The sequence below is a fragment of the Lepidochelys kempii genome, chromosome 21, assembly GCF_965140285.1.
Source record: "Lepidochelys kempii isolate rLepKem1 chromosome 21, rLepKem1.hap1, whole genome shotgun sequence".
Lineage (NCBI taxonomy): Eukaryota > Metazoa > Chordata > Testudines > Cheloniidae > Lepidochelys > Lepidochelys kempii.
Window position 1 is genome coordinate 6,872,008 of NC_136400.1, and position 19,010 is coordinate 6,891,017.

Here is a 19,010-nt window from a genome sequence, read left to right on the forward strand (position 1 = left end):
TTATATCAACCAGACCAGACAATGTAACACCTCCCACTCTCCACAGAAGCCAGCCTGATCAACAAACTACACGAGATGACAGGCTTAAGTTTAAAGTGGGGTTTGAATTTACTGAGAGGAAGATGAGGTTGAAGGGGGAATAATATTATTTGCAGGAATGTCAAACTGAGACAAGTGGAATGAGTGAGATAATCATATAGTACGATCCTGCATTAGAAAGAAGAAAGAGATGGACATTATGAAAGGAGATATCAGATTAACTGATTAGTTAATAGTCCAACGTGTAAGAATAAATGTTAAATACTATAATGTATAAGGGCTTTAAAATGCTAAAGTACAATAGTGATTTAAATATTACATAATACTAAATGTAATAATAATAATAGTTAATATTAAACCCAGAGATTTCAGCTTGAGCTGAGAACTGATGTCTGAGAAAACTCAGTGCACCTAATACAGCTCCAACCCTGGCTGGGCATGTCCTGTCCCTTTATGTCTGAGGTTGCATGGGAATGGTGTAGTCCTGTGGAGTAAGAGAGAGAGGCAGATCCCCTCCCGGGAGTTGTCGGTGGTATGACCCTATGAGATGTGCGAGTGGTTGCGCCCGCTGACCCCCCCTCCCGCGGCACCGACACAGGGAATTGGTACCGCCCACAGGGGCGTGGCCGGGCGGTGGTTGGCTGCGAGGCGGCCCGGCGGGCGGTTTGAAGGCGGCTGGGTGGGCCCCAGCCTGGCCGTGGGAGGATGACGCGGGGGAGCTATCGCTGTCTCCGTCGGCGTCCGGCGGGGAGACCGAGGTGAGGGCCGCCACGGGAGCGCGCAGCAGCCTGCTGGGGTGGCCGGGAGCGCGAGAGGCTCAGGTGTGAGGTTGGGACGCCCCTGGGGCAGAGTGCGCATGCGCGGAGGGAGAGTGACGGGGAGGCCTGAGACGCACGCACAGCCTCTTCAAGCGCCGCTCCAGCCTGCGCTGATGGGACCTCGTGGCGCAACGGTAGCGCGTCTGACTCCAGATCAGAAGGCTGCGTGTTCGAATCACGTCGGGGTCAGGGTGCCCCCGGCTCGCAGGGGGATTTATTTTACGCCCTTAACAAACTAGAGGTGGGGTGGGGGCGTTTCCTCTGGCGTAGAGGGATAAGGGGAGGTGATCCCCAGGCATAAACACAGGCAGTCTGAGACAGGGCACTGGGGGTCCCCCAGTAATGATCCCTGGGAAGGGTGGGGGGGAGCTGAAATAAAACACAAGTTGATGGTGCATGGGAGGGGTGCCCCTAAAAGTAAAATGGAGGTGGCCCCATTAAAATGGAGGAAGATGGGGTCTGTGGGAATCCCCTATGCTAGGAATAGTGCATGGGGGTGCAGTTGGAGGCAGTGGGGGAGCAGCATAGGGTTTCCCCAAAGCAGAGGGAGCTAATAGGAAGGATAAGGATTCCCCAAATTAAAACAAAGGGCAATTGGGAGGTGTGGTTGCAGGATAGAGCCCTGGGCAGGAGTCACCCCAAGGAGCATTTTTATATATTTCTACTCATAGGTCTTGTCTATACTGCAGTGGCCCAGCTGCAGACTTTCAGTGTAGATGCTACCTAGGCCTCTGGGAGGGATTCTCCCTCTGCGCAGGTAATCCACCTCCCCAAGAGGCAGCAGCTAGGTCGAGGGAAGAATTCTTCCCTCACCCTAGCACTGTTCGTGTGGGGGGGAGACAGGGTGGCTTAACTACCCTGCTTCACACCCCTATGTGATGTAGTTAAGCCAATTTAATTTTCCAGTGTAGACCAGGCCACAGAAATGTAGGGCTGGAAGGCACCTCCTCAGGCAATCTGCTACTTCATCCTGCTGCAGCTGACCCCTTTCTTGTTAGCTATTGCACTCCTGCTTAGCCCCACAGGGAGGGGTGTATGTTCCTGCTCTTTGGATGCAGATGCTCAGCTGACTTGTGACTTCCCCTGAGGGAGGATGATAGAGGAAGGCATAAAACTCACTCTTCCTTTTTAAAAACACTATGTATATGTACATTTCTGGCATATATTCCTACAGCAGTCTTCTTTAGTCTCACAAAATCAACTTGAAAAGAGGGATCATTACAGATGTAAATCCTAAGCAAGTACTTACGATTATTGGTTAAACACTGTGCTTGTGCAACATTTATGTTCTAATTCTCAGTTGTGTTAAGATACAAACTACTTAAGCAAAGTAAACTGACATTACTGGGTTAAAATTACATGGGGGTGAGCCTCATTTGCCTATATAAATTACACCAAAGGTTAAATTGAAACAATCAAAGTTTGATTTTATTTCCTTTTTTTCCCTTTAACTGAATTATTGTACTAGTTAGTTTCACTCTGGTTATCATGCAGAAACTTATGGCTACAGTACTTAAGTTACAAATAATTAGAGGATGTAAACATCCTCCCAAAGCTGTTTTACTAACACTTAAAAGTCAGGAGGAGATTGAGTGGCTATAATGCTTATTGTTTTTTTCAAAAACAAAAAATCAAAACCTCCACAAATCTAAATTTGGGGCCTGATACCATTAACTATCAACAAATCTAGCCAACTGAAAAAAACAAATCTGAGGTTGTTTTCAACTATTGCACCTGCCTCTGAGTTCCTCTGCCAATGCATACAGCTTCACAACTACACTTTTTGATTCTTAAAATTCTGTTTTCTCTGCTGTATGAAATACTCTCATAAATATAACCGAGGAAACTGACTATAATTGGGGAAACGGAGACCATCTCTACATACAGTGCTGCTGTTAGATACATAAAGCAAACAAATCTCAGTGTTGAGAGGAATATTTTGCTCTCATCTTTCAGTTTATAGCATTTTTAGGTGTTTCTCGTAACCACAGCAGGGAAAAACACTTTCAGGCAGAGTAGACTTTTTAAAGTTGATAGGGAGTCTCTAACTGCTTTTGACTATGTTGAAAATGCTATCCAGTCTTCTCAATGTACTGAGCATAGTCAAATGTGATCATGAGGTGGTGGGCAATTGCAGCTATCATTTGCTTCAGTGGGAGCTGTGAGTACTCAGCACCTGTCCAGAACAGTAACCTGTTCCAAAGCTCATTGACATCTATTGGGGTCTCGTTCACTAACTTCAATATGTTTTGGATCAGTCTCCAGCTCCTTACAGTCCTTGACGCTGTACAAAGCCTAGAGGAAAACTTAGGCAACTAACTTTGAGAAAGGTAAACAAAACAAACCCATCAGTAACTGTTAGATCATTAGACTGTTTCTATGACATGACACAGTTCAGCAGAGCTTTTTGCAAAGTCATTCAGTTAGTAGTTGCCTGGAACAAACAATTGCTAACCCAATTTTTGGAACTAATTTTACCTAATAATGCCATTTTATTTATTTAGTCATGATGACATTGCAGTGTCATGGTAGCTTGGAAAGTGACACATGCACTTGGTTATGCAAATAGTTTTGGATTAGGAAGCAACAGAATGCCTTATAAAAGTGTCGATTTTCACAATAGAAAAAGCTTTTGAGTGTTCTTGGATTCTAACCCTTTCAACCTTCATTTCAAGATGTTTTATTTTGTACACCTGCATTTCCTTTAACCTTGGTCTTTAGTGCTCTTCTATTCATTTAAATGTTCAGTCTCTTTTTCCTTAGATGGCTTTTGTTATGACTAGATTGTTCACCAAATCTCGCTGCGAACGAAAGTTGTTTTTGAGTTTATCGGTTTCCTCAATTTCTATTTATTTAGAAAAATAATTTCTGACTAAAAAGAGCTGAAGTTGAATTTCCCGTTTAGTCCAGTGTACTGTCGTCCTTGATGTTCTTTAAATTAAGAGAAGTTGATGGACAAAACCAATAATTCCAAAAGCCTTGATTAAGAGTCCTGTGAATGAAAGAGGCTATATTAAAATAATTCATATGGCTACAAGATCTAGAATTAAGTTTAAACCTAGCCTTTGTGGGGCTGAATAGGTCAAATAGCCTTGTCACATTGACTCTGATAACCAAACATACAGCCTTGATTTTGTGTTTTAGTTGTATGTTTGGGGGCGGGGTGGGCGGGGGAAAAGACGAAGTGTCGTGGGGAAACTTGAGGCAAGTTAATAGCATCTCTTCAAATGAATGAACTAGTAAAGAGTTGTATGTTTATGCATAAAAATGAATGGAAAACAGAACTTTCAGTTTTCTGCTGCAATTTGTTGACGTTTTAATGGAAATAGGCTTTGGCAGATGGCCATCTGAAATGCTGTTCGTTCAGTTTGGCTGACTCCTTTGTTAAAATAATGTATTTGTAGATTAAGTGAATGTGTAGACTCACAAGTGCAACTTGAAAAGGGTCTTTAAATGGAATGTGGCTTCCATGGGAAGGGAACTGAACACAATTTAAGATAATTGTTAGTCATGTTTTAATTGTAAGTGCAAGATGTCACTGAAGGTCCCCAGCTCTTGTTTCCTTGTACAAATTCTTACTTTGAATGCCACATGTTTCAAAGGGAATCCTATTTTCACATAGGCCTTTACTGAAAGGTGCATAGTATAAATACAAAGCTAGATAAAGGATTTTTAAATGTCTATCCCAGTGCTAGCTGAATAATTTTCCCATAATGGGCAGAAGGGAGTGTTTCTTGCTTTAAATAGGGGCTGAAACATGCCAGGTACTTGGTTAGTACTAATTTCTAGCTTTGTTATTCTAGGGGCCAAGGACAGATTGTTGAGGCCTGTCTGTGGTAGGGAGTAAAGCATCTGAAGAAATATTGTTTAATATTAGCCGCCTCCAGTGAGCTTGGTTAATGTAATGGCTGAGCAAATATCAGAACTTTAAAATGGCGGTCTCTGTAACTATTTCCTGCTCTAAATGTTTTTAAATGAACTGGAACACAGAATCCTAATAAAGTCATTCTTAAAACACCCATCAGCCAGTGACTTCTAGTTGCATTGTAGTCTGGAGAGCTGTATCTTGTCCTAAGCATTTCAAACAATGTCGTTGTCCCCGTCCTCCTCCCCCCCCCCCCCGCCAATTCTCTGGGAAGACTTCTTCTACAGTGTAGCTCTCTTCCTATAGAGGAGATCTTCATTAACATTCAGTCTCATTCAGCTATACATATTTAGTTCTCTTAATCTTGCCTCATAAATAAATCACTCCAGACTCTTCATCATTCTTGTTGCTCTTCTGAATTACCTTTTGTCTTAGTAATTACTATACAGTATCCTTTAGTCAAGGACTGTAACAAATACCTTCTAGTATTGAGGTGTCCAGAAGTGAATGCAGTATTCTAGTCATGCTCTCAACTGAGTGATTATAGACTGAGTATCTCTCTCCTTTTCCATTGTGTGATGCCTCTACGACCCTCAAAACACTAGTGTTTCTACTGCTCTGTCCTTTGCTATAGCTCCTAGAACTTTGTAGACATCACAGATGTTCTTTTGAAATATCACTTCCATAAATGTCTATCCTGGATTAACTTTCCCCATATGTATTTACTTGCCTTCTGAACAGATGCATCTTGTATTTCTAACCTCATGAAGCTGTTACGTTATTTTCAGGCCTCACCGGCGTAATAGATTGGTTTTTCTTCTTCCCAGCAAAATTCCTCCTTGTAATGAACCTGTAGTGAAGTCACAATCTGGTTTGACACCAGTCTATTACCATGGAAATTAATGATGTCACAGATAAGTTACTAGAGCTTTATTCTGGGCATGAAGAGCAGGGGCATTTGGGCTTTTAGAAAGAGGAAGTCCCTTTTTAACATCTGTAGCTGTTTTAATTACAGAGTCAGAATTTCATAAGATCATGTGAGGGGGTAAGTGAATTTGTCTGGAATATGAGAACAGTCTCCAAAACTGTTTCTAACCTGGCATACGAGGGATCTGGCATTCCTATCCGTAGAGCTGTCCCAGTAGAGAGTGACCAATTGTAATTTTGACCAGGGTAGATTCAGCTTTAGGAAATGACACCCTCATTTTAAATTGAAATGGGTCTTTTCATGGATACCTTCTTTAACACCCCTCCCCCCCAAAAAAAAGGCTGAACTTTGAGGCACAAATACGTTGTGAAACAGTGACATGAAATATCTAGACTTGGTTCTTGTAAAATTATGTACTTTGCCGTAAAAAATATGTAAATAATTTAGAAAATTGCCCTTTTTTACTACAGAGAAGTGAAGGCATGAGTTGACTTTGTATCCTGGGCTTCAGCCAAGAGATAAGAGACTTGTTAAGCTACACTAAAATATAGTGAGTTGACTGGCTCCCTGCATGAAAAATGGGTGCAAGCTGCCTCAGATAACCCATTAGAGTCTTTGTTCTAGAATCTTCATTAGACACTTTTAGGTACAATTAATTTTATTTTTAAAACCTCTTCTAGATGGAAATGTTTATTATTAAACAGATTTAGGGTGGGGCCAAGAGGGAGGTGCTCAGCTCCCATTGGAAGTCAGCAGTTGGATGCCTAGCTAGTTCATGCTGCTTTGACAATCCCAGTCTGAATTACAGAATTCTAGAACTAGAAAGAAGGTCTGCTTTTAACGTTCCTAAGGCCTGATTTAAACACAAAGTTGCATCCGTTTAGCTAATGGTGTGATGATAAACTGAGGCAGCTTTGTGTGTAGTCACCATTATGTCAGTTTAAACCTGGTTTTATATCGGTTGAGCTTGGACCTTTAGCTAAGTGTCCACAGCGGGTTTATACTGGCTTAACCAAATCTGTTTTTAAACTGGTGCAACTCTTGTGTAAACAAGCTCTGGATAATCTGCTACAATAGAGTATGTTCTTTTAATATGCTTTTTTTAAACAGAATTTTTATCTTAATAGTAGAGGTGACAGGGTTTTGAATTAGCCAGTGTTACAGAATAAAAGTCTATAGACCTGGCTAGTGAAGTTTTTTTGTAATTAGACAGTGACAGATCGCTAGCAGAGTATCAGTTTAACGTTGGCACTGATCATATCGTAACACGTAATTATATTGCAGTAGTAGTCACTGCAATATTAAAACAGCTCTGGTAAATGAGGGGTAGAAGTGAGTGATCATAGACAACATACGGTTAAGTTCACGTCTCAAATCATAAATAAGCAGAGTGAGAATTTGAATTGATGTCTAACTATCTATTTTCCCGTGATGCAAAGTGTTAAGGTTTGGTTGAATGTTTAAGACGTTCGGTAAACAAATGTAGAATTTGTGTTTGGAATAACCTCATTCTAATGCATTGTCAACTAATCTTGAGATAAAAACTGGATTGTCTGCGCCAAACTGAAAAGTGTTTGAGGACTGTCTTTGTCTTGCAGAGCACCTCATATGCTGATGACAGTCAATAAATAATAAAGGCATATGAAAGTGCACCACAGATGTCTGTTCTGCCAACAATATATGGACTTGTCTGCCAGTGTTTCCTGTACTGCTTCTAAGACTTCATTCTGACATTCATGGGTCAATTGAAAAAATCAAGTGTGCAGAAGTATACAGTGTTCTAGTTCTATAAAAACATCACCCTTCTATAGCAACTTCCATGCGCGAATCCCCTAGGGCTTTGTAAATGTTAATGAATTAAACCTCACAACGTCCCTGTGAGGCATGAGACAGATGGGGTGATAGACACAGAAGCAAGCAAACCGAATGAAACCACTTTAATTCGATCTTATCCAGTTCTGTCAAGGTAGAATTGGGGTAGAGTGGTTCCCAAACACAATCTGAAAAGATGCATAAGATGGTTTCAAAACCTTTTCTTCCCACTAAAAGAAAGGGGAAGTGAGTGAAAGAGGCATGGCTTTTGCCCCTTTAAAATATCTGGGTCTCTACAGACTCTCTTCCAATCAGAACGGTGCCTGTTCTAATGAAAACCAGGACGCAAGAGACCAAGGCATGGAAGAGCAGCTGTTGCATGCAGTCATGCGCAATATTTTTCTGCTAGAAATGATTCATTTAGTCTGTGTAATATATATGGAAATATGCTGTGGGAATGTCCGTCTGGTACTTGAAAATAACCTATCTTATTAATATAACTCAGACAAAGCAGATCTTTGACTTGCAGATCTTATAGGCTTTCCCTTCGGTCATATAGGCATAGGCAATCTGCCTCTTCACTCTAGACTCTTTACTGAAGACTATTAAATCTACATATATACAACTTGGACAGAGTGGCAGGCCTGAAAAGGATACCACTCCATCACGACAAACATAACTGAATGATAATACAATATTTTTAGGTTGCTGCAGAGATGGCCAGCAAAAGGAAAGCAAGTTAACAAAACCATATTTCTGGAGCATTCGTGACAGACAAGGAAGTGAAGAAGGCAGGATTGAGGGTGGGATGGAGGAGAAATTATTTCCAAACTCTTGATACTGCAAACAATGGAGATCTGGACTATAAAAGGATACTCAAACTACTTTTCTAAACATATTGCATATAGGCCTAGGGATTTAGTAGTAATTATTGGCCATATATATTAGTGTACACACGGTCTTTTTACCTCATTTCTGGAAGCCGCCTCTGAAATCTGAGCACACCATCTCTTGTTCCACTTAGTTGTAATTGTTAGTTAACTTTGTATGAAATCTGTGATGGAATAGTGAGGCACTTGGAAACCATTCCAACAATGGCAAGAAACCCAAATGTAACTCTTCCTGTTTTATTAATCACTTCTATATTTTTAGATAAACTGGATTTGCAGAGCAACAGGATAAATGCTTAAAGATGCCTTGTGCTGTATTTAACTTTCATGGTAAATTCTCATATCTTATCTCAAAGGTTCTGCTGTTGGAAAAGATGGCCCAGGTCACTGTTGGTGTGTTGATAGAAAAGCAAGAACAAGAAAACCAAGACCAAGACACAACAGATGAAATCAGCATTAAACTACTGAGTGATAATGAATTGCAGGAAAAGCTTCTCATGTATGGTGCCGAGCCTGGACCGATACTACGTACGCTTCAAATGAATTATGGTTCTGGATTCTACTTCCCCATCTGTTCCTAATCAATTTAAAGGGTCTTTAAAGTGAGAAATTGAGTCTCAGCCCAATTCAGAAACATAAGACAAAAAACAAAGGCCTGAATTTTCAAAAGAGCTCAGCTCCCATTTCAGCACCTAAATGATGTGGCCAGACATTTCATACGTGCTCAGCGCTTGTTCTCAACCGGAGTTGCTAGGTGCTGAGCTCATTTGAAAATCTGGTCCTAAATTTCAGGGTTTTTACAACAATAAAACTAATTGCTCAGAAATCAATTGTTATTAATCCCCTTGTATTCGGAACTGCTTATTTTAGCTTCTACAAGGACTCTTTATGAGAATAAACTACGGCAGTTGGTGAATCCAAGTCCACAAGGATTATGTGCCAAGCCACAGGAAAGTGGAGATCTTGACCGGGACTCTGAGAGTGAGGAAGAAAAAGGTACAGTATTTGACTCTTTGGATGCAGAAATTAAAATGTCAGTTTATCAATCTTAATATTTTGTGTGTTTGAGAGCATTTAGTATTACTGAGTGAGCTTTTTCTAAATTGCCTAGGAACTATTTTCCATTAATTTCAATGGGAGTTAGGCCTATCTGCATCTTTGAGTGCTTCAAAAATCTGGTCTTAAGTAATTTAGGAGCACAAATCCCATTGACTCTCAGTGGGACTTGTGCTCCTAAGGCCTGGTTTACACTAGAAAATTATGTAGTCATAATTATGTCACTCCGGGATGTGAAAAATCCACACCCCTGACCGGTGCAGTAAAGCAGACTTAAATCCCCGGCTAGATCGTGCTACTGCCTCTGAGGGAAGTGGAGTACCTACGCCAGTGGGAGAACCCCTCCTGTTGGAATAGGTAGTGTCTACACTGAAATGCTACAGTGGCGCAGCTGTGTTTTAAGTGTAGATGAGCCCTTTGACATTTGAAAAGTCTACTCAATATAGTATGCACGATGTGCTAATCCACCTGTCTGAAATTATTTTAAATGTTGCTGATAAACAAAAGTATCTCAATGGTGACCTTTTATGAAGGAAAGTAATCTTGCTGCAATGGTTCTGAGAGTCTTTGCAGCTGAACTCCAGAGTAATTTCTTAGGTCAAATGCCTTTTGTCCCTTCCGTGTTGTGCTCTTCATAGAATCATGGGGTGAAATCTTGGTCCCATTGAAATCAGTGGGGGCTTTGTCATTGACTTTAGTGACGCCTGGATTTCACGTATTGTCCTTAATTTAGTGTGGCTTAATGGGTTTGTGGTCTAACTGTTCTATCACCTCTTGCTGTCTTCCACTCCTCCAGTCCCCATCTTGCACTTCATTATCAAGTGCACCCCTGCATACTGTCTGGTATATGATTGGGGTTTTTTTGTTTTTGTTAAACCAAAGCTATAATGGCACATGGCTTATTCAGTGTCAGTAGAGTTGTAGACTGACTCTGCTCCGAGATGGAAAACTAAAAATGCTGTAAAACGCTGGGATGAGCAGTGTGATTCCGCAGCAAATGTCCCTGGGTGATGCAACAAAATAATTCAGATCTGGGCCACGTAACCCAAGTAAACCACACACACTACAGGGCTTGCACGTATTCCACAAATCAGAAAATAAGTTTCTTTGGCTTTTGGATGGAGTCTTCAGTCTCGTCTCCTATGCTGAAAACACTGGGACTCCTCAGTTTGAAGAGGAGGGAAATAAGGAGACACAATCCAGGCAAACAAAGCAAGAGTTTTGAGAAGGTAAATTAGGGACATAGAATTATTTGTATTAGATGCCTAGGAGCCCTAGTCATGGACCAGAACCCCATTGTGCTAGGCTCTGGACAAACACAGAACAAATGAATGCAATTGAATGGTAATGAACTGAATATTGATAAAAGGAAATACTTGATGCACAGCTAACTGTTGTAACTCAGCGTCACAAGATATTGTTGAGTCTGAGGGCAAGTCTACGCTACAAAATTAAGTTGACCTAAGTTACGTTGATGTGCAGCCACCGCAGTAAGTGAATTTGTTTTACGAATCCACGCTATGCTCCTTGTGTCAGCGGTGCGCATCCTTACCAGGAGCACTTGCACTGATTTCACTGCCAGTGTGGGGCACTGTAGGATAGTTGCTGAAAGGCAGCAACTGTGAATGTCTGCAACACAGTGTCTAAGCTGACGCTGCGTCAACCTGACTACATTGACGTAAGCACTAAATCTCTCATGGAGGTGGAGTTAAGTAGGTGTAGTGGGTGAGTTAAGTCGGTGGGAACTAAATTTTACTGTAGATGCTTAGAGTTAAGGCGACCTAAGCTGCTTTACATTGACCTAATTCTGTAGCAGAGACCAGGCCTGAGATCTTAGCTAGATTTTTATGAAAAGGACTAGAAGTTAGGGGCCTGATTCTTATTTGCACTAATACTTCTTTACAGGGCTCTGAGGGGCAAATCCGCAGTTGGTGTAAACTATCATAACCCTTGTTGAGGATTTGCTTCTGACATTGTAAAGGGCCTTAAATTGGCTCCTAACTTGTAACTTAGAATCAGGCCCTATATGGAAAATGAGAACATCCACTGTTAAATGAGACATTTAGAAGTCTGAAGAAATGTAAACCAGCATGTTTCAGGGCATAAATCAATCTGTGTGGGAATTAGGAAGCAATTTATTCTATGGGCAGGTTGTTCTGTGACTGCCTGCCACAGGGTTCTTTGAAATGTCTGGCACTGACTGCTGTCTGACAGCTATTGAACCTGATGGCCCTGTGGTCTGATCTGGCATGCTAACTCCTTTGTGACTATCAAGGAAATTGAAGTATCTTCAAAGGAAAAAACGAATGTAGGGTTTTCTCTCGGCAGAAGTGTAACGTTCAGTAGCTCAATCCTGAAGATCTTTTTGGGGAGCTGCATAGAACTGAAAACCAAGCGTTCTTTTTATCACTTGTAAGCCTCCTTTGAAGTTCCTATCAAGGAGATAGCCAAGCCTCTCATTTATTTTACAGGCTGTAAGGAATTGCTAGCTTTCTTTAAGCAATTAGTTTGGTGGGTCAATTTCTGTTGCTGTTTGAAAAAAGAGAGTTCCAAAATCCTGAGCGGATTAGAAGTGTTTTGAAAAATACTAAACCAACAGCTGCACGTTGGACTAATCTGACAGCATAGCAGCTGTCCTAACAAAAGCATAGCTAGCTCAAACAAACTGCCTGTTTTTCCTTTAAATTATTTTCACTCAATATAAAAACTTCCCTGGTTCTACTGCATAATGCTAGGGAATGGATAAGGAATTATTCACTCGTTAATTTTCCAGACGTGATTGCCAATATATGAATACTGTTCTGACCCCTCTCCTGCCTCTGTAGCCCTGAAGACTTGAATCTAATCTTCTGTTAGGTAGACCCGCTGGCATTTGGGCACATTGCCTCTTTGCACCTTCTCATCTATGTATTTGTATGTTGCCTATCACCATTGTAGCTGGGTGAAAGCACAGGAGGATAACTAAGCAAAGCAATTTCTAAAGATGGCTGTCCTACAGCTCTTGTTTTGAAGTATTGACTTAGGCAAGGTGGCATAGATACTCCAGCATAATTACTCTTAAGTCCTCATTTATTAGTTTTCCTCTTCTTATTCAGAGACGGGTACTGAAGTAGTCCTTGAAACAAAAGACTTTAAAGTGACAGCAGCTTGTGCCACTGGCTACTGTAAAGTAAGTAACCTACTAATGCATGAATATTTTATGTAACTGCTGCTACATGCAGGAAATTTCAAGTTAATAGAAATGGATGTTCTTTGTATTAAGCTCTTGACAAATGCAGCAATTACCTTCAATCAGTTAATTATAGTATGCTTCTATGGCACAACTTCTACTGTGTAGCCCAAGGAAATCAACTGTAAAAGTCAGCTCGGGTGTTTAAGAATATGCAAGTGTATTTCCTGACATACAAAGTGCCCAAGTAATTTATAAATGCTGACTTATCAGTGTGTTTAAAATATAAAATTAACTATTTAAATATTGATTGTCACCAGTGTTTCACCATGTTAAATAACATTTAAGCTTAGATTTTAAAGGGACACAAAGTAAGGTGACCATTATAAGTGGTGTGAAAGCAATTTCCTATAAACCTTAAGACCAGACTCATCCCATCTATCTAAAGTTCTTATAGGGAAGTGCTGTTATCCCCATCTTACGTTATAGATGGGGAACTGAGGCGCAGAGAGAAACGAAGTGACCTTGCCCAAGGCTGCAGAGGGAGTTTGTGGCAAGACATGTAATTGAACCTCCGTCTTAGGTACTACTCTAACCATTGGACAAGCCTTCCTCATGTTTCTTCATATTTTGTGGAAAAAAATTTCCTAATTACAACAATTGGCTTCCAAAAATCTATAGCATTTGAAGAAAGCTGAAGTGATAAATACCATACTAAGATGTGCTGGCTCCATCTGTGTAAAATAAACAGTTCTATATTGTGCCCTTCAAAAAATATGGACCTTTAGTTAAGGTCACTTTTAGTAAAAGTCTCCATCGGTTTTCAGCGTTCCTCATGGATTTCTTTTTCTTACAGGCGCCACACATCGAATTTTCAGAACGCCACAAGAAACTCCTAGCACCTGATGCAGATTACAGTCTTGCCAAGATAGTGGCTGAGGAAAGTACCCACCCTCCCAATGTTTTAATTTATGGTTATGTTGGTGCTCCTAACAATTCACAAATCTTGAATTTTGTGCATGAACTTGCATGAGAAAAAGCTTCTCGTTAGGCATGCTGTAGTGGAGCTGAATGTTTCTTCGCTGCTTCTTACTTCACCTACTGCTAACTTTTCAGCAATGGTTATTACTGATCAGGGGTTGACCTATAACATTGGCTTTGGCCTATTTGCATCTTGTTCATATAGAAAAGCCTTATCGTTCAAATTACATACAAGAAATAGTCATGAGAATAATTCTCTTATGAAATTACTGGCCCATGTCAATGAAGGTGTTCCATTAACTGTCAAATGGGCCGTATTCTAGACATCTACATTGGGCCCTTAACAAATAAAGCAAGCTGATATTCGATTGCTACTTAGAGCAGAAACTGTTATCTTGAGAACTATTTTACACGTCTGATGTGTGACGCACAGATGATTCCAGGTTCTTACATTTAAAAAAAAAAAAATTAGCAGTGCACAATAAATGAAGGTGTAGACGTATTGTCGCAGGTGGAAAAATCACTAGTAGTCATTACTTGGATAAGCGCAGGTTGTTAACTGCAAGAGAATAGTCTCTTGTGCACAGTATTCTTGACCTTGATACAGCATCTTTGACCAGGAGAGTATTCAATTATGCATAGGTTGTTTACCCTTCCAATTAATGAATGCCTGTCTTGGATATTAACAGCTAGAGCAAATATTGCCAGAGGATAAGTTGCCAGCACATCGGACACAAGGACAGAAGAGGTCAGGTGGCGGCAGTCCCCAGGCTAGTCGTAGGACAAAGGTACTCTGGCACCAATTAACTTATAATAAACTGGCTTTTTTCCAGAAAATCTTCCAAAAGTGCTATCCACAAAACTATGTCCCAGAGCAAATAGTAAAGCAAAATGGTGCAAATGAGGTATCAGTGAATAGCATTTAGCTACCTAAGGCACTATCCATGCCCTTCAAAACTCTTTTCCTTGGTGTTGCATTTGATCCTGAATACAAATCTTCCCTTACCCTAATTTAAGACAAAGTAGTGCTACCTCAAAGGTGGACTCTTAAAACAAGCAAAATGTACAAACAGTTGCATGACTCCTTTTAAAGAATAGAAAATAATCACAGAATGATGTTTCTTTGCATTTCTAAATCAGCGAGAGAGGTTGAAACTGTATGATGTACCCTTAATAACTTTATGCAAAATTTCAGTGCAGCAGAGTTGAATTTGTTTTAGGCCCCAGTCCTGTAAAGTCTTATCACAGAGCACAAAGTTAAGCACATGTCTACATCTTTGCCAGATTGGGGCATTAGATTGTAATGTCCTTAAAGTGAGGGTAGCCAGAAGCTGGGACTGGACAATCAGATGGATTACTTGATTGTTCTGTTCTCTTCATTGTGTCTGAAGTATCTGGCACTGACCACTGTCAAAGACCAGATAGTGGGCTAGATTGACCATTGGTCTGCCCCAATATGGCTGTCCTTATGTTTGTACAGCAACCAGCACAGTGGGTCTCCAGGCCTGATGAAGGCCTTTGGATGCTGTGATAACATAAATGTTATATCACCAGGACATGAAAAGAGGAACCCCTCAGTGCCTGCTCTTGCAGCGTCACATGGACGGTACTGATGCCTAGCCATAATTCTTGCCTGACTATGGGACCCTGCCCATCCATCTCCCTGGACCAGCCAGTATGCCACAAGGCACAAATGTGGCCTATCCCAGTTTCTCCTTGCAGGGATCTCATGGTGGGAGAGGACTGAAGGCGTTAGCAGCTCTCTCTCAGGTTCCAGTCCTGCTCCTGCTGAAGTGAACGAGACGTGGGATATATATGATATATCACTGTTTCTTTTTCATTCTGAGGGTTTTAGACCAGACCTATTGTGTGCTTCAGCCCATAAACGTAGCTTATCCATAAAAATAATTGACTGGCAGTTGAACACTTTTTGTTTGGATCAGTGAATGCTAGTCAGCCTTCCAACAACCTAGCTGGGTCCATTTGGAGTAAGTGCCATTCCAATCTTTTGAACAGATTCACTCTTGAATTTCAGATTTGCCCTAAGTGTTACAATCAAAAAAAGCTTAAAACCCATTTCCTCCTCCCCCGTTATTCCATTTCTTTCTTACCTGAACCACTTTTTTTTAATTGCAGTGGTGATCTTTGTTACGCTTGTTTATATGGGCTATTGAATTAGTGGATTTAGATCCTATGTCCAGATACAAAGTACTTCTTACTGTGGAATGTTGATTTATTTACTTAAAGTAAGCTGCAATCACTTGCTTCTTTGGCAGGGTAAGATCATGCTGGACAAGAGCACAATGACTTATCGAACACCAGCTAATACTCCACAGGCCTCAATATTTGTTAAACAGAGTAGACTGCAGGCAACTAATCTATTTTTTTAAACTTAATCTCCTGGGTGGCTATAAATCCTTCACAAGGTGTTTTTTCTGGTTACGATAGAGGAAATATTCACTTTAAATGAAGTTATTTGAAGGCTGTTTCCACTTACTGCGTTGCTTCTTATCTGAAAATAAAGAATTTGGTTATTACATTTCTGGCACAACTCTCCTTCTGGCTTTTGTGATCACAGCTAATGTTCCAGGCTAGCACTGAGCATGTAATTGCCTTTTCCCATTCATCCTGGTTTTGGTCATTGAAAATCCACCACGATGAATCCTCACTCCAAAAAAGTTAACGAAGATATTCTTCCTCTCAAGTATCCACACCTTGTTCAGTGGCTTCAGCAGTTGGGAATAAAAGATCCTGCATAAATTCTATTTACTAAATCTCCCACTATAAACTTTCTTCCCTTGTTAGGCAGCTGACACAATGGGTGACTCAGTGGGCAAAGATGATGGTCAAGGTGAAACATGGTTTCCTGATCCTCGGTCTCCCATAGGAATAAGGTAATGCTCTTCAGCCATTCACGAATTCAAAAATTCACTACTCAGTCACTGAAACTAGTGTAGAGGCTTTTAGCTGCTTCTCTTTTAGGTATGAGCTTCCTTTGCAGCTCTGCAAAAAAGCTACTTTCAAATTCTTTAGCGCTTCTAGTAAACAAGAACCCATGTGTCCTGCTGCTGCCTTAGAAAGCCTTGGGGAGGAGCGCTTATCATGCAGTGCAGCTCATTAAACAAAAGGCATCCTGACCTGCAGATTTTGCTTCTGTTGGCTACCAACCAGAATGCAGTGTTTCCCAATACCACTTTACCGTCACTGTTAACACAACAAATAGTGACCATATGGCACAAGCCCATCTGGGAAAGTATTCCTTCCAGTTCTATCTTAAGGCAGGTCATGCTGGTCCATGCGGTGTTAAAATGAACTTCCTGGCTGCAGTGGGTGCCCAGCCTGAGTTTAAAGCAACCCTTGGTTGTCCCCATATACACAGTTCACAAAAACGACCTCTTTTTATGTTAATCTCAAAGGAGCATGTTTGATCATATGGAGGTTTGCTCCAGCCATGACTATATTTTAGTTTGTCTTGATCACAAGAAGCCTGATTTCTGGTGCTATGTTTCTGAGTCTGTGTGCTTAAGTTTGAAAGGTAACTGTGGTTAGCAGTATGGATTTTTTTTTAAAAGTTATCTTAAACTTTACCATCCTTTTCACAGTCCTACTAAGAGAAGATCAGTGAGAGAGAGTGACCCGTCAACACAGAATATTGTGGAGAAGTCCAAAGTGGAAAAGGAGAAGCTCAAGGCAGCAGCATTAGAGCGGGAGGAGGTCCATCGAGGAATCTTATCAATGCCCATAAGGATTGCTATACTCGCTATCTTTGTTTTCGTACTCTTTGTCTATGTAACTATGGAGACCAACCCAGACAATCCATTCACAAACTTCATCACAGGAAGAGGATAGTAGTGCTGTCCTGATACCTAGCTAGGAAGCATTTAGTGACTGCAAAACAAAGCAAACGCCTTTTTCCCTTTTTCGCTCCTTACTTACATGTGAATAAGCTCTTGAGATGGTGAATTAAAAGGCCAACAGGGGGAAAAAAAATTCTAGTCACTGAGTTTTCTTTGTCAAATATTCATTATATAGAGAGGCTCATAAGTCTTGGAGACCCAACTTGTTTCACAATTTATCACCTCACCTTGAGCAGGGGAGAAACAGACATGTATCTCATGATCAGATTCATCAGTTCATCCACTCGGAAGGGTTTTGCATTTTTCTAAACTACCAGTGGCTGATCATTCTTTCCCCAAAATGAACGCTCTTGTACTGAACTGTTGCTCCCTTGTATTGGAGAAGCACTAGCTTGAGACCTAGAAAACAAATTGCACACCTCTAACAAGCCAAGTAACAGCCAGCATGGTACCACAGACAGTGAGGAGCAAATCTCAGGTTCCCCCTGGAGTGCCTTCTCATATCTTAACTATGACAGGAAATTTGCTTTCTTTTTCACTCCTCCAATTCTGGATCATATCAAAAGTGGGTACTGTGGTTATCAGCACGTTTCTGAGGCAATGCGCTTCCTCCTGATTTTAAAGTTGAGCTGTCTCTTTTGTTTTTTAAATATAAAATCCTAAATCACTCAAGTTACAATGCTGTAAAAATTAAGATGCTTTAAAACCATAAATGAAAGTTCATTTCTCTTTACCTGCTAGGACCAAGTTGAGGTCTTTTAGTGTCCGCAGCTCTTGTAGGAAAAACACAGAATTCTGAACTTAGGGCTTCACCCTAAGAAATCTAACACATCACCAAAGCCTTATGAAATGTGTTTAATTTGAAGTCTACTCATGTAGTCTGTTAATGGCATAAGATATTGAATGGTCTCTTCTAATTTTTAAAGGCATTTCATTTAGCCTAAGATCTCAGCAAATCACTTTACGACTGTGTCTAATGCCCTCACTTAAAACCTTGGCTAAAGTTTCAATGTGAGATAATGGATTATCTCTTTCCTAAACAGATAACTAGTAACAAGGAGAAAGGGCTTGACTCCTACAATTGTTGTCTTTAATTCCACTGCCTCAGCAAATTCTGCCTCTGTATTCTGAGTTGCACGTTCTAAAATGCTAGCTGCTTTGAAAAAATGCCATCTTTCAATATAGCATATGCAACGGAAGCTGGATGGTGCTATTTTTGCATGGTTTTGTATTTACAGGGAAACACTTACCTGGTTCAGATTGTTTAAGTACCAAGCTATTTTAAGTTCAATTGCTACAATGTTAAATAAAGAGCCTTGTGATATGAAATCTGTTTCCCTCCTCAAATTCACACCTTGTGATTTCAGCCTTTGACAGCAGGGGCACGTAAGCAGCAATCTAGCTGTCACTCAGTCCCTTCTCTAAATCTTGTGTTGTATTTTCCAGCTGAAATTGGTTTCTTAGGTCTGGTTATTTAGGATGGAGAATGGGAGATGTAGTTTGTACACCCTTAACATTCCTAATAGCTTGCTACTGCAAAACCCTTCTATTCTAGAAAGGTTTTAAATCTTCCTCTGAAGCAGCTAGTATTCTGC

General features: G+C 40.7%; 1 protein-coding gene and 1 non-coding gene across 2 annotated transcripts; both read left to right on the forward strand.

The window, feature by feature from the left end:
• The first annotated feature begins 921 nt into the window (after positions 1 to 921).
• On the forward strand, positions 922 to 18,725 carry LEMD1 (LEM domain containing 1). Its single transcript, XM_073319784.2, has 9 exons — positions 922 to 1,042; positions 8,709 to 8,880; positions 9,223 to 9,348; positions 12,504 to 12,577; positions 13,434 to 13,521; positions 14,252 to 14,346; positions 15,835 to 15,927; positions 16,364 to 16,452; positions 17,161 to 18,725. The coding sequence occupies exons 1-9, from the start codon at positions 971 to 973 to the stop codon at positions 17,405 to 17,407; spliced, it is 1,056 nt and encodes a 351-aa protein (XP_073175885.2). The 5' UTR covers positions 922 to 970; the 3' UTR covers positions 17,408 to 18,725.
• TRNAW-CCA (transfer RNA tryptophan (anticodon CCA)) lies at positions 975 to 1,046 on the forward strand. Its single transcript has one exon. It is a non-coding gene; the product is annotated as a tRNA-Trp (tRNA).
• Positions 18,726 to 19,010: the final 285 nt, after the last annotated feature.